The sequence below is a fragment of the Giraffa tippelskirchi genome, chromosome 7, assembly GCF_054371585.1.
Source record: "Giraffa tippelskirchi isolate mGirTip1 chromosome 7, T2T-mGirTip1v1.2.pri, whole genome shotgun sequence".
Taxonomy (NCBI): domain Eukaryota; kingdom Metazoa; phylum Chordata; class Mammalia; order Artiodactyla; family Giraffidae; genus Giraffa; species Giraffa tippelskirchi.
The window spans coordinates 136882928-136907467 of record NC_137281.1 but is presented as its reverse complement, the minus strand read 5'-3'; the positions used below and the strand labels follow the sequence as shown (position 1 = coordinate 136907467).

At 44.7% G+C, this 24540-nt stretch overlaps 2 protein-coding genes across 22 annotated transcripts in view; one reads left to right on the top strand and one right to left on the bottom strand.

Moving 5' to 3' along the window:
* MTHFD1 (methylenetetrahydrofolate dehydrogenase, cyclohydrolase and formyltetrahydrofolate synthetase 1) overlaps window positions 1-21856 on the bottom strand; it is a 72064-nt gene extending 50208 nt beyond the window's left edge. For 2 of the 3 annotated variants that reach the window (XR_014059411.1, XM_081509869.1), the window contains exons 1-2: window positions 21667-21856; window positions 768-852 (exon numbers count right to left, since the gene is read on the bottom strand). Coding sequence is in view for 2 of the 3 variants with exons in the window: in XM_081509869.1 (XP_081365995.1) it covers window positions 768-852; window positions 21667-21707 (126 nt within the window). In the remaining variant the exon portion in view is untranslated. Of the gene's footprint in view, window positions 1-767; window positions 853-13743; window positions 13842-21666 lie in introns of all 3 variants that reach the window. The other variant, XM_081509870.1, reaches the window with a different exon arrangement.
* Window positions 21857-21883: 27 nt separating this feature from the next.
* LOC145513463 (coiled-coil domain-containing protein 170-like) overlaps window positions 21884-24540 on the top strand; it is a 37097-nt gene continuing 34440 nt past the window's right edge. For 15 of the 19 annotated variants that reach the window (XM_081509891.1, XM_081509905.1, XM_081509901.1 and 12 more), the window contains exon 1: window positions 23645-24241. Coding sequence is in view for 1 of the 19 variants with exons in the window: in XM_081509875.1 (XP_081366001.1) it covers window positions 22718-22914 (197 nt within the window). In the remaining 18 variants the exon portion in view is untranslated. Of the gene's footprint in view, window positions 22915-23638; window positions 24242-24540 lie in introns of those variants that run through there. The other 4 variants (XM_081509896.1, XM_081509877.1, XM_081509875.1 and 1 more) reach the window with 3 other exon arrangements.

Here is a 24540-nt window from a genome sequence, read left to right as displayed (position 1 = left end):
AACAAGATTCTGACTTAACAAAATATGAAAGTTCACTGATAACAGTTTCAGATTTCACACTGCAACTACCTTTTAAAAACTTTACTCACTGAGTCCTTATAGTACTAAAGAAAAACATCCACAATTATCTGAGAAGAATATTAAAAGAATGCTTCCTTTTACAACCATATGTCTGTATAAGGTCAGATATATGTGAAGGTTCTTCATATATTTCAATGAAACCAGCATAGCAAGAGACTGAAAAGTGGATAGGAATCCAGCTGTTCGCTATTAAGCCAGACAGTAAAGGGTTTTGCAAAAATGTAAAACAATGCCCCTCTTCTCACTCCACTGTTTCTAAGAGTTACTAAGTCATAAAAATATTACTTAATGCTAATATATAGTGAGCTTACTATTGGCATTTTAAAATATACAAGTATCTTTAAACTTCTTAGTTTTCATTTCTAATATCGTAAAATATCAATGGATCAAGTCATATAAACAAAAGTTCCTTAAGGTCTTAAATTTTTTAGTGTAAAGGGGTCCTAAGACCAATGATCAAGAGATGCTGGATTAGGGAAAAGTACCCACAAAGAATAGCAGAGAGCCAGGGCAGGTCCACATGCAGAAGTTGAGCTGAAGAGGAGTAGCTTGCACAGAAAAACAGAAAAGGTCTGAGGTTTCACAGAAGCCAAAAAAGGAGAGCTTTGATGTGCTTGTTGTCTTAAGTGCTACTGAGAGACTGAGAAAGGAAGAAAGATATTAGTGGAAACACACTGTCGTAATACCTGTAAAATTGCCAGGCCTGGTGTGAAACCAGGTACTTCTTCCTTCATCTGAATGACTTGGTTCTTCAGTCTCTCCCTTATTCGCCTAGAGAAAAAGGAAAAGACTGGAGTTAAAACTTAATGTTTCAAGTCACAAATAAGCAATATGTATTATTAGATGTATTTCTCTTTGAAATTGAAAAAACACCTTCACTAAACAGACATTATCTGATGTCATATGTACTCTGTCCCACCCATCAGTTTTCCAGGGCTCAAGCAGACACGGATCTTTTCTAATTCTCACTGACACTGACTGGGCCATGGGTTATGGGACAACTAGTTTAAAACACACTGCTGCTGCTGCTGCTAAGTCGCTTCAGTCGGTTGAATATATAAATTAGATCATCAACAAGGGCCTAGTGTATAACACAGAGAACTCATTATTCTGTAATAACCTAAATAGGAAAAGAATCTGAAGACTAGATATATATATAACTGAATCACTCTGCTGTGCACCTGAGGCTGAAACAATATTGTAAATCGACTATATTCCAGCATAAAATTAAATTTTTTTAAAAAACATACACGATTACAGCATTCAAATCATACAGGAAACAAACAGAAACTTGGACCAACGCTTTTGGAAGGCTGCTAATCCTCACCTTTTTCAGCATTTCCACTCTCTGAGTGCTATAGGAAAAAAGTTTACAGGAAAGAACTCAAGCTCACACCTTCTGCTCAACCTACCCTACCTAGTAAGATGATCACAGGGTATCCACAGAAGCTTGAATGATAAGTCAATGAATCCCACTCTGAATTCAGTATGAATTTACAAATTATATCCTAGTTCACAAAAGAATTTCCCTAAGTTGAAAGCATAACCTCTTGTGAAACAAAGATACATCAATTTACTAACATACAACTTCTCTACAATAGCACGTTAAGTAAATGCCATTACACCCATAAGAAAACATTGAAATTAGTCCAAACTGTCCAGTTATGATGCAGTTATTAACTTGAACAGAATCTGTCTCCCTTGAAGGACCAGTTTTGTCATTTGTCTTCATCTTAACTGGAGCTGACAAACAAATATGCCCAGATATTCGCAGCATCTCTTCCCTCATTCTAATTTGGTTACTCCCTCCCCCAGCTCTCCACACTTAACACATGTCTGGCATAAAAAGGCACAGGAAGACTTCTCTGGTAGCAGAGTGGATAAGAATCCACCTGCCAATGCGGGGGACACGGGTTAGATCTCTGGTCTGGGAAGATTCCACATTCTGCAGAGCAACTAAGCCTGTGTGCCACGACTACTAAGCCTGCACTCTAGAGCCCACAGGCCACACCACTGGAGCCATGTGCTACAACTACTGAAGCCTGCACGCCCTTGGGCCTGTGCACCATGACAAGAGAAGCCACCACAAGGAGAAGCCCATGCACCGCAAGGAAGAGTAGCCCCCACTTGCTGCAACTAGAGAAAGCCTGAGTGCAGCAACAAAGACTCAGTGCAACCAAAAACAAAGTAACTAAAAAAAACCACACAGAAGTAGCAAAAAAATAGATTATTTGGGTTAGCCTAGTAAATGGTAAGAATGTTTAGTGATACAAGAAGTTAGAACTAGGACTGCAAAATCTTGTAGCTAGTAGCCTTGTTTGTTCAAATCCAATATTCTACAAATCATACAGTTCAACACAAGTATTAATTGACTATTGGATTTCTTTCACTGGGATTTTAATGAACAGAGGCACAATTCTGCTCTGACACAAGACAACAGGAAACACTTAGAGTTGCCAAGTCTTCTTGGGCTGCCGCTGAAACTCCCCAGCAGCTCCAGCCAGAGTGGCTTCTCCTGCATGAGGATTGGAAGTACTGCCCAGGTTGCTGCGGAGAACAAGTCTCCACTCTCTCCTCTCCCCTTCCTTCCCACCAACCACTGTTGTAACTAACACAAAGTGCCAGGCAGAGGCTTCTACTGGTTCTCCTCACCCCTCCCCACCCAAACAAAACCCACAGTGGGGAAGGGGAGTCCTAGGAGGGGTTCAGTTCAGTTCAGTTCAGTCGCTCAGTTGTGTCCGACTCTTTGTGACCCCATGAATCGCAGCACGCCAGGCCTCCCTGTCCATCACCAACTCCCAGAGTTTACCCAAACCCATGTCCATCGAGTCAGTGATGCCATCCAACCATCTCATCCTCCATCGTCCACTTCTCCTCCCACCCCCAATCCTTCCCAGCATTAGGGTCTTTTCAAATGAGTCAACTCTTTGCATCTTTTCAAATGAGTCAACTCTTCATATGAGGTGGCCAAAGTACTGGAGTTTCAGCTTCAACATCAGTCCTTCCAATGAACACCCAGGACTGATCTTCTTTAGGATGGACTGGTTGGATCTCCTTGCAGTCCAAGGGACTCTCAAAGAGTCTTCTCCAACACCACAGTTCAAAAGCATCAATTCTTTGGCGCTCAGCTTTCTTCACCGTCCAACTCTCACATCCATACATGACTACTGGAAAAACCATAGCCTTGACTAGACAGACCTTTGTTGGCAAAGTAATGTCTCTGCTTTTTAATATGCTATCTAGGTTGGTCATAACCTTCCTTCCAAGGAGTAAGAGTCTTTTAATTTCATGGCTGCAATCACCATCAGCAGTGATTTTGGAGCCCAAAAAAATAAAGTCAGACACTGTTTCCACTGTTTCGGTAGGTGCTTAAAAAAAAAAAAAAAAGAAGAAGCAATTCCTAGCACAATGTGAGACAGTAAGGTGAACCAACAGTGAAAAATGAACACATCTGAGACTCTCACATCTGAGACTCTCAATAACCCCCTGCGGTAGGCAAGCGAGAAAAAGCTTTCTTATTCCTGTTCACAGATGCAGACACGGGTGCTAAGCAGTTGGGACAGGTGCCTTTCCCAGGGCCAATTTACAGAAGAACAACAGGTGCAAAAGGCCCCCAGTGGGTAAATGAGGTCCAAGAGGAAGCAGTAATCATATCAGGTAGACAGTCATTTATTCTGAATGTGATGGAAAGCCATTCAAGCATTTTCAATGGGGCTGACGTGATGGAACTCACTTTAAAAAAAAAAACCAAACAAGACTTTTTGGCTGTGCCCTGCGACATGTGGGATCCCAGTTCCCCAACCTGGGATGGAACTCTCACTCTCACTGGAATCGAAGCATCTAGACCACCAGGGAAGTCCTTGGCCTTACATTTTTAAAGGATTATTCTTGCTGCTGAATTGGGAGTACACCCAAGGGGGAAAGGTGAGAATCAAGGACATCAGCAAGAAGTTACTGCAACTGTAAAATCCAGGCCAAGAGGTGGTGGTAGCTTGGATTATGGTATCAGTGGTACACTGGCAAGAAGTATATATTCCAGATACACAAAACATGAAACACAGAGAAAATGCTAGGAATACAGATGACTCTAAGGTTTGGGGGGATTGTGAGATGGAGCTGGAAAGACTGATGGCTACAAATATTTTAAGGACAGGGCAGATTTCACACTGATACAGTGAATTTATTTACCAAATCTTATAAGGATTCTAGAATAAGTAAGCATTTGAGAACCAAGGAAAGAATCTAGGGACAAATAAAAATAATACTTAAACTCAGCAGGTAGTAAGCTGTAGGAACCCAACACTACAAGGTAGTTTAGGTGGAAAATGTTGATTCAGCCCAGGAAATTAAGAGTAAAGGACAAAATGTTCCTTATTTTCTATGCTATAATTTAAATGGGTCTAAGTGTGCATTTTTTTCCCTAAAAGAAATTATAGCTTGAGACCACTTATACTGCCTCCCTTAAACTTTTTCTAAGAAGCAGGATCATTTTAAAATTTGCAGGGATATTCTTCCAACTACAAAGCTCTTTTGAAAAGCTAACACTTAGGCCTCTTTATGAGACATGACCAGAATACCAATGAGACAGTCTAACATGCACATAAACCACAGTCAGCAAGAACAAGACAGCACAGAACACTAAAGCATCAGGTGGAAAATCTTCTGCCCTGGTGAGGGGGTGGGGGAAAGAAATTAATATAGCTGTAATTAGGTCTCCATAAGTCCCTTAAAATTTTTTTTCCTGCCTGGCTTTCTTGTTTGGCCAGAAACTGGAGTACCTTAAAATGAAAAGTGGAAAAACAAACCCAAGTGTCAAGTATGTTTGAAGTTGCGACTATAAAAGAAAAATACGGAGAGAAAAATTAACACTCCCTCCCTTGTCTACCTTTATTTTAAGGTCATAAAGCTGTGATGAATTAAATAGGAGGAAGCCCTTTACTTTTTATAGCTCATTTTTAGAAAGTTTAAATGTATGACGGAATAACTTTCGAATCACTGAAGCTTCCTAAATCAAAAGAAACTTCCTTGATTGCAGACACCTCTCATTTCTATCCATGGCCCTGCAAGTTACATCATCCTGGTAAAAATTTTGGGAGCAAAGCGAGGCAAAAGTGGGCATATGGAGAAACATCCCTGATCCCTGAATAGAACTACACATGCTGGTCACACCATCTTCCATCAACATACCCTAAAATCTAAGGGAAGACATATCTCAATCTTGATGTTGGAAAAATCAGAACTAGAGTGCCACTGACACTAGCAGGACGAAGTAGCAGTAAAACCACTGAAATCTCTCTGGTCCTGAAGGACAGTATCTAGTCCTGAGCCAAGAGTCATAGCCAATTAAACACGGACAGACACAGATGCAGTTTAACTAAGTTACTACTGGCATCTAGTGGGTAGATCCAATTACATATCCTACAATGCACAGGACAAAGCATAGCAAGGAACTGCCCAGCCCTCATGGTAACAGTGCCCAAGGCTGAGAAACTCTGCTGCTGGCCAATAAATTGCAAGGTTCAGGGTTACCTTTTCTTTCTAAGCTGCAAAAATCAAGGCGGAATCATTTATAGCTCAACCTGCCAAAATTTGTTTTAATCTCTATGGATCTGCATGACTAACAGTTTCTTCCAAGTTGACTTCTCCCACATCCAGGTGTCAAAGAGCCTAGTTAATAAAAGTCAAAGGTGTACATCTCTATAGAATCATATTACTCTTGAACAGTCCTACTCAGAGTCTAACATCCCTAAACAGTAACCTAGATCTCTTGCCTCAAGTTTTGTACAATTACTCTTGAAAAAAATCCATTACAAATTTCAACTCATTCTGTTTCACAGGAGGGCCCATTTTTAAATTTTGGACATTTTATGCCTGAGAAAAAAAAGCATTGCCAAAACATAACCCTAACAAAGACATTTCAACAGAAGCTATAGGTAGGAAAAGGAGGCAGAAAAGGATACTTAGCTACATGGCTAAGAAATCTACGTGATTGAAAAAAAAGCTGCCCAGTCAACAAACACTGAAATGTTAACATAGGTTTAGAGGAATTTGCAAATGATCCTTAAAAGGTCCACAGAATAGGCCTTTAGTAGCTGATCAGAGAAAAAGCAAGAACATTCATCAACATGCAGGGCTATTCTAAACCAGGACACACATTTCTCTTCTTCCCCTCAAAGAGGTGGTTGTTGTAAGATTTTACAATGCAGTAAAACACAAATGTCTGATTTTATTTGCTTTATTTTCATTTTGTTCATTTGCTGTTTTATTTTTCACTGAAGCTCTCATACTGCTAAAAAATTCTTCAAATTTTTTGGAAAAACTTAACATGTAGTTCCTTGTAAAAATAATTGAGGCCACCTAGTGTTCCAAGAAAGGCATATACTTCAAATTCCAAGTTAGTTTAATTGAATTAAATATTTTCTTTGTTAAAGAACATATTTGCAAATCATGTGACTGACAAGGGCTTAACTTCCCAAATATACCAACAACTCAAACAACTCAGTAACAACAAAAAACAATGCAATCAAAAAATGGGAAGAAGACCTAGACATTTCTCTAAAGAAGACATACAGAAGGTCAATAGGCACATGAAAAGATGCTCAACGTTGCTAATTACAGACGCAAATCAAAACTACACTGAGATATCACATCATGCTAGTCAGAAGGGCCATCATCAAAAAGTATAATAAATGCTGGAAAGGGTGTGGAGAAAAGGGAACCCTCCTACATGGTTGGTGGGAATGTAATAAATTGGTGCAGCCACTATGGAAAACAGGGTGGCAGTTTGTCAGGATACATTTAACAGGAGGCTTCCTGTGTGCTGTTTTCAGTCTTGCATGAATTCTATGTTCCTTAACAGCACCTGAATACAGGTGCCAGAGAGCTGGCAAGCCAGCTTTCAGGGATAATAGAAATTCATGTATCTCATTCGTATGGCAATTCCATATGGTGAACAGCAGCCATTTACAAGTCTCCTCCTTTCTGATATGTAAAGTAACTGTTACAACCCCCTCTCTAGAGAATAATTCTAACCTCCGGCTTTCTAGATGACTTGTTAGACTTTTGATCCCTATCTCTGCTAAAAAGGGCTATCTGGTAAGAGAGTATATATATGCCCACAATATGTTGAATAAATGCCTTTGTTCTACCGAGCACTGGTCCCCGTGTCTTTCCTCATTCTCTCTCTCTCCCTCTCTCTCTCTCGTGCTCTCTCTGTTTCAGGCTGTTTCCACGGAGCACAGGTGTCCATCGTGTCTACTTATTTGCCCGGGCTTTCAAGACCTCTTCGAGAGGGCGCCCTGAACCTGCGTAGACGGTGCTAGCTCTTTGTCCTAGAGTTATATTGGCATACTGTGTAAACCAGGGAATATCAGCCTCTTTTCTTCCTTCTTTTCTTATTGGTCGACTCTGTACCCCCAAGTTCCGGTCCATTAAAGGACCACAACAGCAGTTCCTCTAAAAACTAAAAATAGAGTTGTCATGTGATGAAGCAATCCCATTCCTGGGTAGATATCCAGTGTGTGTGTTAGTTGCTCAGTCGTGTCTGACTCTTTGCAACCCCATGGACGGTAGCCCATCACGCTCCTCTGTCCATGGGGATTCTCCAGGCAAGAATACTGGAGTGGGTTGCCTTTTCCTTCTCCAGGAAGATATCCAGATGAAACTATAATTTAAAAAGATACACATGCACCCAGAATCTGCTTGCAATGTGAGAAACCCAGGTTTGATCCCTGGGTCAGGAAGATCCCCTGGAGAGGGAAATGGCAACCCCCTCCAGTATTCTCGCCTGGAGAATCCCATGGACAGAGGAGCTTGGTGGGCTACGGTCCATGGGGTCGAAAGAGTTGGACACAACTGAGCAACTACACCTCCACTGTTCATAGCAGCACTATTCACACTAGCCAAGATATGGAAACAACCTAAATGCCCATCAGCAAGTGAACAGATAAAGAAGATGTGATAGATATACACAATGGAATACTACTCAGCCATAAAAAGAATGAAATAATGCTGTTTGCAACAACATGGATGGACCTAGAGATTATCATATTAAATCAGAAAGAGAAAGGCAAATATCATGATATCACTTATATGTGGAATCTAAAACATGATACAAATGAACTTATCTACCAAACAGAAACAGACTCGCAGACAGAGAGAACAGACTTGTGGGTGCCAAGGCAGGGCAGGTGGGGGAGGGATGGATGGGGAGTTTGGGATGCAAACTATCATATATACAGAATGGATAAACAAGGTCCTACTGTACAGCACAGGGAACTATAATCAGTACCCTGCGATAAACCATTACGAAAAAGAATATGAAGTAGAATGAGTATGTGTATGTGTATATATACACACACACACACATACATAACTGATCACTTTGCTATACAGAAGAAACATAACACTGTAAGTCAACTATACTTCAATAAAATAAATGTAAAAAAATTACCTTCTTGTTGATACATCATTTTTAGTGATAAATAATATCAAGCGCTACATTTTATCAGTATACATATCAACTAACACCAGTACTCTTTTATTATGTTTAAGAACAAAATATTTACAACAATTATAATTTTATGCAAATATTTACTAAACTTGACATGTACCTCAAACATATATTTGAAAACTTAATGTGAATCTATTTTATGCTCCAATGAAAATTTATAATGTAAAATTCTTCCATCCAATTCTCTCAAACTCTCTCAAAGACCCAAGGGAACGGTGACTTGCCTGATACTTATGACATGAAAACAGCTAACTGGTGTAAAGTTCTAATAAACCTCCAAATTCTCAGTGAACGTAAAGGTCATCATTAATCCATATACGCAGTGACAAAATAAATGCTTTTGAGGTCTCCAGATCAGGGTTTATGGATCTCAACATGACTGACATCTGGGCCGGATAATTCTATGTTGTGGGGACATCTGGTGCACTCCTTCTAGATGCCACCAGCACACAGCCACTTGCTATATGACAAGCAAAATGCCTCAGACATGTCCAAATGTGGCCATGGAAGGAGGGACAAAACTGCCATCATTTAAGAACCACTGATCTAGAGGAAACAAATGGAGCTGCAAACTAGACTGAATTGGTGGAGAAAGGCTTCATAAAGGGCTTCCCTGGTGGCTCAGTCAGTAAAGAATCTGCCTGCAATGCAGGAGACCTGGGTTCGATCCCTGGGATGGGAAGATCCCCTGGAGGAGGGCATGGCAACCCACTCCAGTAGTCTGGCCTGGAGAATTCCATGGACAGAGGAGCCTAGCAGGCTGCAGTCCATGGGGTCGCAAAGAGGCAGACACAACTGAGCTTCATAAAAGGTAGGATTTTAAAAGCAGACTAAAAGTACATTAACATTACAGAAAGGTCACAGAGGAAAGCACTGTCAGAGAGGGTGCACACCGCCAGGAACAGTCCCACCTTTCCCCCTACCCTCACACGGGAGTGGGGGCAGCTTCTTCTCAGACCCAACAAATTAGTGATGCTGGATCAGAGACTACGGTATTGCTGGACTTTACACGTCCTTTCAAAACATCAGGTGTCCAGATTCTTAAGTGTAATTACACACTAATGTGTTGGGAAGTAATCCAAGTTTTAAAAATAAATCTGTAAGCCCAATGAAACACTACTACATCTGGCCTCCAGGGTACCATTCTGTAATCCTCAGCTGGTAGCAAGAGTTATGAGACGTGATGGAGTGGCCACAAGTCTCAGGATCTGCAAGCAAGAGCCCGACACCCAGAATTAGTACTATTTCAGGACTATCTAACCACAGATCTGAATGTCAGAGCAGATGACATTCAGCAGGCCTCTGGCTCAGCATCCGAGGGGAATGTGGAAAGAATGTAGAAAATACTTGGGTCTCCACCTGGAGAAGAGGAGAGGCCAACAGCTCTTAGCTGAGAAAAGGGTCACAGAGACCTGGCCTTTCTGCTTTTAGAGAAGACTAAAGGACAGTCTTGGGTAGGAACGGCTTAAGTCCAAAAGGCTTCTTACTTACTAAGCAGGGGCCAACATCCAAAGGAAAAACCATTTATCTTAAATCATGCAAGGCGGTGAACCTTCCTCCCCATAACACTGGCAGGATTATGGCCCTACCTCCTTCAAATCTTTGCCCAGAAGTCCCTTTTGCAATGAGTAAGAGCTTAATTTCCATATTCAAAATTATAATCCCTGTGAATCAGAAGTCTGCCCCTCTTCCCTGCTCTGGTTTTGAAAGGCTTTGGCAAAACCTTTAACAAAAACACTCCCTATTTCCTCAGGCGCATCAAGCATCAGCAACCCAAAGCTATACCTCTCCTGCCCAGGCTTGAAGGCAAGAACTTCCCAGCAAGGGAGGGGAAAAAGTTTAGCTAACAAAGAAGGGTGGTGTGACTGGTCTTCAACCTGTCAAGAATGACTGTGACTCTGAAAATGATTTTCTGAGGTGACTCAGTTTGATTCATTCATCTCTTAAAAGGGAGAGCCAAATCTAGCCAGTAAAAGCAAGTAAAAAGCCCTTGGAGAGGAAAGAAAATACACTGATGAAGGTCTGCCACTAGCCTTAGAACTCTTGGTCAAACAAGTCACTTCTGGCTGCAGTTTCATAAACTGCAACATGGAGGGAGCAGTGACCTGGGTAGTGGAGAAAGCCTGACTGGCATGTTAGTTGCCCTCTCCCTCAAGGTCAAAGGCTTACAGGGTGCCAGGAGCCATCTTATAGGAAATCATCAAGGTAGGGGAAACTGCACAAAGCAGAGATGCGATGGCTTTCTGCCCTGTGGATCAGATGTCAGAAGGTACAGCTGTAACCAGAGAAGCACAAAGGACTTCTTCAGAGAACCTCCTATACTCATTTAATCCTCTGGCAACCTCAGGAGATAAACACCATCATCATCGCATCCACTACCGGAAGTGGAAGGTGAGGCTGACTGACTTGCCCAAAGCCACACAAGGCTGTAACCTTTACCCTATCCAGTCTCTCCAGGAGTCAGCTGGAGAAGGGAGCCTTTTCCCTCCACTCCAAGGACCCTCCTCTGTACCAGGCCAGCCTGATATCCCTCCTTCCAGAGGCTTCTTCATGCAAATGGGGATATAAACAGGGACCACATACCTCTACTCACACAAAGCCCTTTGTCTAAATTCCAATCTGCCTTATCCCCACCCTCCTGATGGGTGAGGACAGACACGCATTCTTGGATGATAAGCCCTACTCAAGATTTTGGCTGATGCCATGGCCACGTAAACGACTGCCAGTCCAGACTGCCACAGTCCACCTACAACACACCCAACAGCCTGACTGGGTGCCCTAGTGAAGAACCAGTGGAAGGTCCCACTTTCAGGAACTCCTGCTTGCTCTCCTGCACAGGCTCCCAGACTCAAGCCAAGGTTGAGGTTGACAGTCACCGTTCCATGGAACTTCCAAAAGGCCCACACTCTGGAACTCATTACAGGTAAATCTTTTCAAGCACAAAAAGGCCTACAGGTACTTTTTCTGCAGGACAAAATGAAAAGCTTATCAATTTAACTCTGGTGAACAAACTCTTTTTACAGAAAATAGTTCTTCTATCCCTGTAGCTAAACATATAATCAAGGTTCCATTTTATCTTTGAAGAGTAGCATACACTCTAATTTTAAGGCTCAAGATGATAAACCAGCGGCCACAGATACAGCTTGGATAAATACAAACACCATCTGTTTATTCAACATGAACTAAGTACCAATTTATTGTAACTTAACTATGTGCCAAGGACTGCTCTAAATGCTCTACAAGTAATGACTCATTTAATTTAACAATCCTATGAATTAGGTGACCAACATACAGATGAGGGGGCTTCCCAGGTGGCATTAGTGGCATTTGAAAAGAACCCACCTGCCAATGCAGGAGACATGAGATGCAGGTTCACTCCCTGGGTTGGGAAGATCCCCTGGAGGGGGGCATGGCAACTCACTCCAGTATTCTTGCCTGGAGAATCCCGTGGACAGAGGAGCCTGGTGGGCTACAGTCCATAGGGTCGCAAAGAGCCAGTTACAACTGAAGTGACTTAGCAGGCACACACGCATACAGATGAGGATGCTAAGGCAGTAGGTAAACTAAGTCACCCAGTGATCCTGGAGGGGGCACACCGTGACCAGCTCTGTGGATACCTCCCACAGGAATCTGTGTTACCAACACATCAACAGGCTCTGCTCCACCCACAATTCAGAGCACCTTCTCCTGGTGGCCTGACAAGCAGCAAACCATCTGTCTCTTCACAACTGGCCTTTCTAGAAAGAAGGCTTAATCAAGAGACTTAATCCCTCCAGGGAAGTAACAGGCTCAACTGCAAAAGGAAAGGTCAAACAAATCGTACAACAACACTTCATCAGCCCCCTTTGAAAACCGAATGGTGGTTCGCTTCTGGTCTAACAGCTGTTGCTGCTGCTGCTAAGTCACTTCAGTCATGTCCGACTCTGTGCGACCCCATAGACGGCAGCCCACCAGGCTCCCCTGTCCCTGGGATTCTCCAGGCAAGAATACTGGAGTGGGTTGCCATTTCCTTCTCCAGTGCATGAAAGTGAAAAGCGAAAGTCGCTCAGTTGTGTCCGACTCTTCGAGACCCCATGGACTGCAGCCTACCAGGCTCCTCCGTCCATGGGATTTTGCAGGCAAGAGTACTGGAGTGGGGTGCCATTGCCTTCTCAGGGTAGTTTTTCTGACACTCTTATTTTCCACCCTCTGTATCATCTTTAGAAGTTCCTCTCTGAAGCCAGGGGGCGCTCTCACCACCAAGGTCAGTGCACTTTCACTCAGCCTCTCCACTCACCTTCAGCTTCTCTGAGGCCATCACTGCTGACCCCAGGGCAGTCATTTAATAATAACCAGCGAGGTCAAAGGTCCATGGCACAGGCTGTGTTTTTGGTGAAGAACAAACCAACACTGGCAGGCTCATAGCCCCACCTCCTTCAAACCTTTGCCCATAGGTTCCTCTTGCACTCTCATGCTCAAAATTACAAACCCCGTACCCCCACTCCTCAGAAATCTCCATCCCCTTCCCCGCAATGGTTTTCTCTTTGGCATTTCTCACTACCTCACACCCTGCTTTAATGATTTTTACCATTTTCATCTACCCATCAGTACACAAATTCTACTACGGTAGGGATGCGTGCTGTCGTGATGACTGTTACACTCTTGTGGCTATGAAGAGTGCCTGGCATATAGGAGGCACATAGATATTTATTGAATGAATAAACATCCCCAAAGACACCTTTGTCCCTAACCCTCAGATCTCCCACAATGTTCAAATCCAGGCTACAATCTTGGAAACTCCCCTAAGGAAGAAATGGAAGTGTTCCTTCCGAAGAGACACAACTGGCAAATAGATCCAGGTTTCCCACAGGCAGAGAAGACATCTGGAAAGATGAACTCTGCCCAGTCCTGGCTACCAGAAAGATAGAAAGGGAGAAGAAGTAAAAGTAGACAAAAGCCAAGGATGGCCTTCTCAGCAGAATGGGAGGCATGGCAATGAGAGGAAGACTGGTGTAAAGAAAAAAAAATAGCTTATGAAATTCCTTTTAGGAAAAGTAATAAGCACTTGATGGTGAGAAACACCATGTATTGGGTGAAGACCGTGGTTCTAAACCAGCCTCTGCCATTAACCAGCTGAGCAACCTTTGGCCAAATCAAATCACTTTTCTTGCCTCAACTGTTTCCTCAGCTGCAGGATAGGATGGGTGTGAACTCTGTTTTGGAGAATTTCTCACTGTGGAATTCTTGGTCTGCCCCATTCTTCTTCCCCCTTCAAAGAAGAAAGAAAGTGTTACAATTCAAACACTACATCAGGACAGAATCTGCCCAGGGAACTTGACGGTTTGCAAGTTTGTCCCCAGAGAGACTCAACAGTTGGTGGCAACCAAAGAATCTGACCTGCAAATTTGGGGAATGAGGTGAGGAATCCTTCTCCTGGACCCCAGGAACCCTGGCTGCACTTACCTTTCCTCTGAAGAGTGTCCCTGGCCCAGGAAAATAGGAAAAGTAGGGACACCCTGCAGCCCAACCAGCTCACGCTCTAAGACCCACCACCTTCTTGTTCAGGATGCCCCCCTGGGCCACGGCCAAGAGTCCGAGGCCTGCCACAGCCTCAGCACTGGGAGCTGAGGGACTGCACCACTGCATGAACCAAGCAGGCTGTCCCCCCTCTATGGCTTCTCCTCTCTGAGGAACTGTGAGCTCTACCTGCCCCTGGATTCAAGCTCTCCATGAAAGTCACGGTGCCATGGCTTCATCTGAGTCATTTTATGAGTACATTAAAGAAAAATCCTCTGTACTTAGTCTTAGTGCTTGTTTATGAACTGTGTTAGCTGGAACGATCTGATTGCTCAAACATGGGGCTCTGTACAAGGTCATCTATGTTACTTCTGAGCAGATGAGGGAAAGGAATCCTTCCAGTACCTGAACAGTCATTTCCAGATCACTGACACATTCCTCTTCAACTATGAAACTTGGACTGAGTCATTTTATGAGTACGTTAAGAAAAATCCTCTGTACTTAAGTCTTAGTGCTTGTTTATGAACTGTGTTAGCTGGAACGAACTGATTGCTCAAACATGGGGCTCTGTACAAGGTCATCTATGTTACTTCTGAGCAGATGAGGGAAAGGAATCCTTCCAGTACCTGAACAGTCATTTCCAGATCACTGCCATACTCTTCTTCAACTATGAAACTTGGACTTAAGAGTTAAAGCAAAGTCACTCAGTCGTGTCCAACTCTTTGTGACCCCATGGACTGTAGCCTACAAGGTTCCTCCATCCATGGGATTCTCTAGGCAAGAATACTGGAGTGGGTTGCCATTTCCTTCTTCAGGAGATCTTCCCAACCCAGGGACTGAACCTGGGTCTCCCACATTGCAAGCAGACGATTTTATCGTCTGAGCCACCAGGGAAGCTCAACTTAAGAGTTAAGGGTTTAGATAAGTGGTTTTCAATTTTCAAGATGCATTAGAATCACAGGATGAGCTTTTAAAAGATTTTTAAAATATTGAGTCCAGTGGTTTATTGCTAGCAACTACAATTAAACCAGTCTAGTGTAGGTACCAAGCATGGAGTGCATATGTGCATGTGCTCAGTTGCTCAGTCATGTCCTACTCTTGGGACCCCATAGATTGTAGCCCGCCAGGCTCCTCTGTCCACGGGATTTCCCAGGCAAAAATACTGGAGTGGGTTGCCATTTTCTCCTCCAGGGGATCTTACTGACCCAGGGATTGAACCCGCTCACATACCTGCACATGCACAAAACTATCTTGGAAAAGACTGGCAATTTCTACTAAAACTGTTCATATATGTGTCCTATTACTCCGCAATTCTACTCTTAGGGATCTAACCGACAGAAACGTATATATGTTCCACCAAAAGACATGTAAAAGAATGCTCATAGCACTATTCAATATTCCATAATCAACCAAAATGAGAAACCAAAATGTACATGAATAAGAAAACAGTGGCATATTCACATAGAATACAAAACAGCTACGAGAGTTAATGAACCACAGCTACAGGTAACATGAAATAATTTCAGAAATATAAGGTTGGTTGAAAGAAACCAGACACACAGAAGACTTTATACTACATGACATCATTTATATAAGGATCAAAAACAAGCAACACTAACCTGCAGTGTTGGAATTCAGACAAGGATTACCTCTGTTGGAGGGTGGTGATGGGATGGCAGTGAGAGAGGAGTTTCTGGAGTGCCAACAATGTTATTTCTCGCTGAGTGCTACTGAAGTTCAGCAGTGAAAACCTCACTGAGCTATATACCTATGACAGGTGCACTTTTTTGTACGTGTTCATATGTAAATAAAAAGAAATTACGAAAACAAAAAGCTACCCAAGTGATTTTAATGTGCAGTTTATGTTGAGAACCACTGAAATAGGTCTCAAGGCAACTATCACTGTCAAAAAGATAATGAATCAATCACTTCTGTATACATTAATTACCAGTTGTTAACAGCTAACATGTATCAAACTCTTATTATGTACCAGTTCAGTTCAGTTCAGTTCAGTCGCTCAGTCGTGTCCGACTCTCTGCGACCCCATAAATTGCAGCACGCCAGGCCTCTCTGTCCATCACCAACTCCCGGAGTTTACCCAAACCCATGTTCATCGAGTCGGTGATGCCATCCAACCATCTCATCCTCTGTCGTCCCCTTCTCCTCCCGCCCCCAATCCTACCCAGCATTAGGGTCTTTTCCAATGAGTCAACTCTTCGCATGAGGTGGCCAAAGTATTGGAGCTTCAGCTTCAACATCAGACCTTCCAATGAACACCCAGGATTGATCTCTTTTAGGATGGATTGATTGGATCTCCTTGCAGTCCAAGAAACTCTCAAGAGTCTTCTCCAACACCACAGTTCAAAAGCATCAATTCTGCGGCGCTCAGCTTTCTTCACCGTCCAACTCTCACATCCATAAATGAACACTGGAAAAACCATAGCCTTGACTAGACGGACTTTTGTTGGCAAAGTAATGTCTCTGCTTTTAAACATGCTATCTAGGTTGGCCATAACCTTCCTTCCAAGGAGTAAGCGTCTTTTAATTTCATGGCTGCAGTCACCATCTGCAGTGATTCTGGAGCCCAAAAAAGTAAAGTCTGACACTGTTTCCACTGTTTCCCCATCTATTTCCCATGGAGTGATGGGACCAGATGCCATGATCTTAGTTTTCTGAACGTTGAGCTTTAAGCCAACTTTTTCACTCTCCTCCTTCACCTTCATCAAGAGGCTCTTTAGTTCTTCACTTTCTGCCATAAGGGTGGTGTCATCCGCACATCTGAGGTTATTGATATTTCTCCCGGCAATCTTGATTCCAGCTTGTGTTTCTTCCAGCCCAGCGTTTCTCATGATGTACTCTGCATATAAGTTAAATAAGCAGGGTGACAATATACAGCCTTGACGTACTCCTTTTCCTATTTGGAACCAGTCTGTTGTTCCATGTCCAGTTCTAACTGTTGCTTCCTGACCTGCATACAGGTTTCTCAAGAGACAGGTCAGATGATCTGGTATTCCCATCTCTTTCAGAATTTTCCACAGTTTATTGTGATCCACACAGTCAAAGGCTTTGGCATAGTCAATAAAGCAGAAATAGATGTTTTTCTGGAACTCTCTTGCTTTTTCAATGATCCAGCGGATATTGGCAATTTGATCTCTGGTTCCTCTGCCTTTTCGAAAACCAGCTTGAACATCTGGAAGTTCACGGTTCACGTATTGCTGAAGCCTGGCTTGGAGAATTTTGAGCATTACTTTACTAGCATGTGAGATGAGTGCAATTGTGCGGTAGTTTGAGCATTCTTTGGCATTGCCTTTCTTTGGGATTGGAACGAAGACTGACCTCTTCCAGTCCTGTGGCCACTGCTGAGTTTTCCAAATTTGCTGGCATATCGAGTGCAGCACTTTCACAGCATCACCTTTGAGGATTTGAAATAGCTCAACTGGAATTCCATCACCTCCACTAGCTTTGTTCGTAGTGATGCTTTCTAAGGCCCACTTGACTTCACATTCCAGGATGTCTGGCTCTAGGTGAGTGATCACACCATCGTGATTATCTGTGTCGTGAAGATCTTTTTTGTACAGTTCTTCTGTGTATTCTTGCCACCTCTTCTTAATATCTTCTGCTTCTGTTAGGTCCATACCATTTCTGTCCTTTATCGAGCCTATCTTTGCGTGAAATGTTCCCTTGGTATCTCTAATTTTCTTGAAGAGGCCTCTAGTCTTTCCCAATCTGTTGTTTTCCTCTATTTCTTTGCATTGATCGCTGAGGAAGGCTTTCTTATCTCTCCTTGCTATTCTTTGGAACTCTGCATTCAGATGAGAATATCTTTCCTTTTCCCCTTTGCTTTTCGCTTCTCTTCTCTTCCCAGCTATCTGTAAGGCCTCCTCAGACAGCTATTTTGCTTTTTTGCATTTCTTTTCCATGGGGATTTTCTTGATCCCTGTCTCCTGTACAATGTCACGAACCTCTGTCCATAGTTCATCAGGCATTCTGTCTATCAGGTCTAGTCCCTTAAATCTATTTGTCACTTCCACTGTATACTCATAAGGGATTTGATCTAGGTCATACCTGAATGGTCTAGTGGTTTTCCCTACTTTCTTCAATTTAAGTCTGAATTTGGCAATAAGCAGTTCATGATCTGAGCCACAGTCTGCTCCCGGTCTTGTTTTTGCTGACTGTATAGAGCTTCTCCATCTTTGGCTGCAAAGAATAGAATCAATCTGATTTCGGTGTTGACCATCTGGTGATGTCCACGTGTAGAGTCTTCTCTTGTGTTGTTGGAATAGGGTGTTTGCTATTACCAGTGCGTTCTCGTGGCAAAACTCTATTAGCCTTTGCCCTGCTTCATTCTGTACTCCAAGGCCAAACCTGCCTGTTACGCCAGGTGTTTCTTGACTTCCTACTTTTGCATTCCAGTCCCCTATAATGAAAAGGACATCTTTTTTGGGTGTTAGTTCTAGAAGGTCTTGTAGGTCTTCATAGAATCGTTCAACTTCAGCTTCTTCGGCGTTACTGGTCGGGGCATAGACTTGGATTACCGTGATATTGAATGGTTTGCCTTGAAAGCGAACAGAGATCATTCTGTCGTTTTTGAGATTGCATCCAAGTACTGCATTTCGGACTCTTTTGTTGACCATGATGGCTACTCCATTTCTTCTAAGGGATTCTTGCCCACAGTAGTAGATATAACGGTCATCTGAGTTAAATTCACCCATTCCAGTCCATCTTAGTTCGCTGATTCCTAGAATGTCAACGTTCACTCTTGCCATCTCCTGTTTGACCACTTCCAGTTTGCCTTGATTCATGGACCTAACATTCCAGGTTCCTATGCAATATTGCTCTTTACAGCATCGGACTTTGCGTCTATCACCAGTCACATCCACAGTTGGGTATTGTTTTTGCTTTGGCTCCATCCCATCATTCTTTCTGGAGTTATTTCTCCACTGATCTCCATTAGCATATTGGGCACCTACTGACATGGGGAGTTCATCTTTCAGTGTCCTATCCTTTTGCCTTTTCATACTGTTCATGGGGTTCTCAAGGCAAGAATACTGAAGTGGTTTGCCATGCCCTTCTCCAGTGGACCACAATCTGTCAGACCTCTCCACCATGACCCATCCGTCTTGGATGGCCCCACACGGCATGGCTTAGTTTCATTCAGATAGACAAGGCTGTGGTCCGTGTGATCAGATTAGCTAGTTTTCTGTAGTTTTAGTTTTAGTGTGTCTGCCCTCTGATGCCCTCTCGCAACACTTACCGTCTTACTTGGATTTCTCTTACCTTGGGCCTTGGGTAATTCCTCTTGCCGCCGCCACCGCTGCCGCCGGCCCCAGCCCCCGGCCTGGCCTAGCTCCTCTCGACTGCCGCCCCCGGCCCTCGGCCCCCAGCCCCCGGCCCTCGGCCCCCAGCCCCCGGCCCGGCCTAGGCCCTGTCAGCCGCTGCCCCCAGCCCCCGGCCCGGCCTAGCCCCTGTCGGCCGCCGCCCCCGGCCCGGCCTAGGCCCTCTCGGTCGCCGCCCCCAGCTCCCGGCCCCCCGGCCCGGCCTAGCGCCTGTTGGCCGCCGCCCCCAGCTCCCGGGCCCTGGCCCGCCCTAGCCCCTGTCGGCCGCCGCCCCCAGCCCCCGGCCCCCGGCCCGGCCTAGGCCCTGTCGGCTGCCGCCCCTGGCCCCCGGCCCGGCCTAGCCCCTCTCGGCCGCCGCCCCCGGCCGCCGGCCCGGCCTAGGCCCTGTTGGCCGCCGCCCCCAGCCCCCGGCCCGACCTAGCCCTTCTCGGCCGCCGCCCCCGGCCCCCGGCCCGGCCTAGCCCCTCTCGGTTGCCGCCCCCGGCCCCCGGCCCCCGGCCCGGCCTAGCCTCTGTCGGCCGCCGCCCCCGGCCCCCGGCCCCCGGCCCGGCCTAGCCCCTCTCGGCCGCCGCCCCGGCCCCCGGCCCGGCCTAGCCCCTCTCGGTTGCCGCCCCCGGCCCCCGGCCCGGCCTAGCTCCTCTCGGCCACGCTTCTGCGCCGAGCCGTCGCAGCCGCCTCGCTTCTGTACCAGGAACAGTTCTAAATTCTCTTCAGTTAGAAACTCATTCAATTCTCTTAATAATTCAATGGCCTAGATATTATCTTTATTTTACATTTGAGAAAATTTTGGCACAGAGAGGTTAGCTAATTCGCTTAATGCTAAAAAACTAGTAAGGAGTGAAAGAAGGTTTCCAGGTGTTTTGGATATAGAGAGAAATAAGATGATGTACATATCTGCCCTTATGGAGCTTACAAACATATTTAACTTGCTCTCTACTCAAACCAAAACATATCCAGTGAGCACCTATTCTCAGTAGCCTGCCAAGAAGCAAACCTAAATTATCTCTTCAGTCTCTCTAAAATGAAGATTTTATCAAGAAAAGTCTCTGATTAAGGGAGTGGGTTTGAATACAAGCAACCAAACAAAAAAGATCAAGCACAAGCAATGCAATTTAGGAAATCACATGCAGAAAAGAGCTCAAATGTTAAGTATTGTCATTTCTAATCTAGAAGTTCAGGGTTCCTCCTCACCACTGTGAAAGATTCACCATCATCTAAATTACATCGCACCTTCTTTGTTCACCGCTACCTTCCAGGAAACAATCATTATGGCCAAAGGTGGGTTTCACCACTAGTGACTCTATAATTCGCTCAAAAACCTGTACTCACAAAATTAGGGCTTCATGGGGCAACTATTGTTGCCAGCTGCAGCTGTTACTAAATAACCGGTGAAGTCCAACGTCCCAAGAAAAACCTGCAGGTGGATCACACAAAAATATATCCTTCCCTCTTCTACTTTCATCTCTCCCCCTCACTCCATTCCGGTCAACTCTCAAAACAAAAAGCTGCTAGGTGTTACTCCCAGGGAATTAAGGCTGGCAATCATATCCACTAATTAAGCATCCAGATTTCCCCCTACAGTAGAAATGGCAGAGGTCAAAGGGAATGTAAAATATTGTCAGGACTCAAGAGCCAAACCAGAAAGTAACTCTAGGGTCAGGATACAGGAGAGAGCTGTTAGAGCAGCATGAAATTGAGGGGGAAAGAAATGTTTATTAGATTTCACTTATCAAATTATGAACTCTGGTGTAGCAGGAAAAAGCTATGATCTTGGATGGAGACCCTCTGACACTAATCAGCCTGGTCAACTTGTAAAGTCTTGCTACCTCATTAATCTCAGTCTCCTCCCCTCCAAATTGCGGGGGAAGAGAAGAACTGGATTTCTGAGTGGAATGCCGCAGGCAACCCAAACTACTCTTCTGGCAGCTGCACTTCTGGGAGAAGAGTTGTCGGGCTGAGGAAGAGAACTTGTCCCAGAAGCATAGGAGCCAGCAGGCAGCGCCACCAGGTACCCAATCTACAAACGCAGACCATGTCCGGGGCGCCTGTTTTTGGTTGCAGAGACCCAGTCTTCAGGTTTGAGGGGTTCAAGACAACGTCCCCGCTACCCACTCCGCTGGCCTGACTCTTGCGCTACAAGTCTCCCTCCCGCAAAAAATAAAGTCCTTGTGAACTCGCACACTCCGCTCACAGTCCTCGCCCGCAACCCAACACACTCTAACAACAATGATAGGTGCTTACGTAGAGACCACCTTCCCGTTCAGGATTTCCGCCGGAGCCATGTCCCTTAAAAGTCTGCCGCTCACAATGGACACCAACAAAGTCGAGGTTCGACTCTCTCCACTGCTGCGCTGCACAGCACGTCTGTTGACACGTACTTAGCGACGGCCCACATCGACCCTTCTGCGCCTCCTCCGCTCCCCCAATCCCCAACCCCCATCCCCAACCCCCGACCTTTGAGGACGCGCGTGCGCAGTCCAGACGGACGGACAGAGGCCTCAGGCAACTTAACAGCTGAGCAGTAAAGGGTCGGGGAAGTACCGCGGGAATAAGTGGGAATTCTGTGTAGACTGGATGGAGGACATGATTGGCTGCTGGAAAGATTTTTGTTTATCCCAGAAAGCGCCATCGTGTGGGCTGGGATCCAGCTGAACTGGGAATTAGCCTAGAATCCAGACCTTAGGTGGCGGAGCAGGGGGCGGAGTCGAGGCACCGTCTAGCGGGAGACCAGTATGGCGGGCGCGGGAAGGCAGTGGAGCCTCTGCTGGAGGGTTCTGACCCGGTTGCCGCGTAGGGAGCTTGGAGGCGCAAATGGCTCGCAGCGGTAGACCTGCGGCGTGTGGGGCGGCATTCGGCGTTCTCGCACCCGCCCCCCGCATTTCCCCCTACCCGCATCCCGGCGTAGTCAGACTGGTGTCGCCGTCCCCACCCTGATACTGAATCGGAGTGTCTGGGTGGCGCCCCTGACTGCTTTTCAAGTCTTAGGCGAATCTGATGCTTGGCCAAGGTTGAAGCCCAGCCCGCTGTTTCAGACCCGTGTAGCTGGAGCGCCATGTTGGCTCCCTCAGGGTCCGGGTAACCCCCCAGGACAGCCATTGCAGGGCGGGTGGTCAGCTTTGCAAGTCTAGGTTTTATCAGATGCCCCCACACAGATCTGGGGTTGGAGAAAGGACAAGGGCCTTGCAAAACTGGATGGCCTTGTGACTTTAAGGGCGGACACTTCCCCCTCTTGGAAGGCAACTGGGATGTTTGTAAGGACTGCTGCTGCTGCTGCTGCTAAGACGCTTCAGTCATGTCCGACTCTGTGCGACCCCATAGACGGCAGCCCACCAGGCTCCGCCGTCCCTGGGATTCTCCAGGCAAGAACACTGGAGTGGGTTGCCATTTCCTTCTCCAATACATGAAAGTGAAGTCGCTCAGTCGTGCCCGACTCTTAGCGACTCCCTGGACTGCAGCCTACCAGGCTCCTCCGTCCACGGGATTTTCCAGGTGGGGTGCCATTGCCTTCTCGGTTATAAGGACTAGTCCTGCAAATTTCTGATTGGTTCCAGAATCGTCCCACAGATACTAAAGTCCACAAATGCTGAAATCTGTTATAAAAAAACAGCGTAGTATTTATGTATAACCTAAAGCACATACTCCTGTGCAAGTTACATCATCTGTAGATTACTGATACCGTGTAAATGCTATATAAATAGGTACCGGTATGCTGCAAATTCAAATTTTGCTTTTGGGAACTTTCTGGAACTTTTAAAATTTTTGGCCAGGATTGGCTGACTGAGCAAATGGAACCCAAAGATACTAGAGGGCCAACTATATAATAACCTAAAAAATGTAAGGACCTCTGAAGGCGTGCTGTTACCTTATGTTCCATGTGAACAACATAGATTAAGAGAAAAATATGTTCCCCGTAAATTATGGGTAGTGAAAGTTTTGTGTTTATAATGCCAAATAGATACTGACGGCAACTGTCTGGTTTGCTGAGAAAGATGACATAAACCCCGAATTGCAGATTGAGAAATAGACTTTGAAGGATAACTTTTTCAGAACTGCATAGCTGTTGCTGGAGTAGGGACCAAACCTAAGTGTTTAAAATATGTTGCCTTTGCCACTTTAACAGCCTGGTTTTCAACTATGCTATCTCTGTGTGACCTGTACAATTCATTCACTGAGCAAATAAGTTATTGAGTGGCTACTGTGTCAGCAACAAAGAGACACTGCTCTAGGTGCTAGGGATACCAAGGTGAACCAATTAATTCCCCCTCACCCCCACTCCCAGCTAATATTCTGGGAATCAATGATTAAGAAATATGTATTCTAATTTTAGATATTGAGACATACCATGTTTTACTAATAGGCAACCTAAGAGGATAGGGAATGGTGGTGGGAGGCAGGAGAGTGCTGTTTTAGAAATGTGTTAAGAGGAAATTCCCTTTGGGGAATCTGAGGTGCGGAAACCTGAATGAAGAGAGAAAGTTAGGGTATAAGAGAAAAGAGCAAGGATTTGGTTTGAGCAACTGAAAAGATGAAGTTCCATTACTGAGCTGAAATAAGTTTTTAGATGCATCTTAAGTGTCTGATATTTATATAAATGAGATCTGCGATATTTAAATCCATGAAATTGGAAGTGTGCCCGACAGGAATGAGTATAGGTAGAGTGATGACTGAAGACTGATACCCAGGACACTTCAGTGTTTAGAATCAAGGAGATATGAGGAGAAACCAGGAAGGAATACTGAAAAGTCCAGCGTGTTATGAGAAAAACTTTGAGAGCACGCAGCCTTAGAAGACAAGAAAGTGTTTCACAGGAAAATAGGTAACTGATTCTTCCAAATATATTGCAGATTGGTCAAATAAGATAAAGACTGAGAATGGATCATTTCACAGAGAATAAAAAGATAAAATATTTTTATTCAAATGCTGTTAATGGCAGTTGCTTGAAAAGATGTGTATCCTTTCTGTAGAAGTTCCATTTTTACAAAAATACTGAGGGTTATTTGAGAATATCTATCAAAACTTTAATGTGGGCTTTCTTTGATCTTGTAAGTCCACTTCTAGAAATTTATCCTAGAGTAGTAAGAACATGTATACACAAAGATATATGTATAAGAGTGT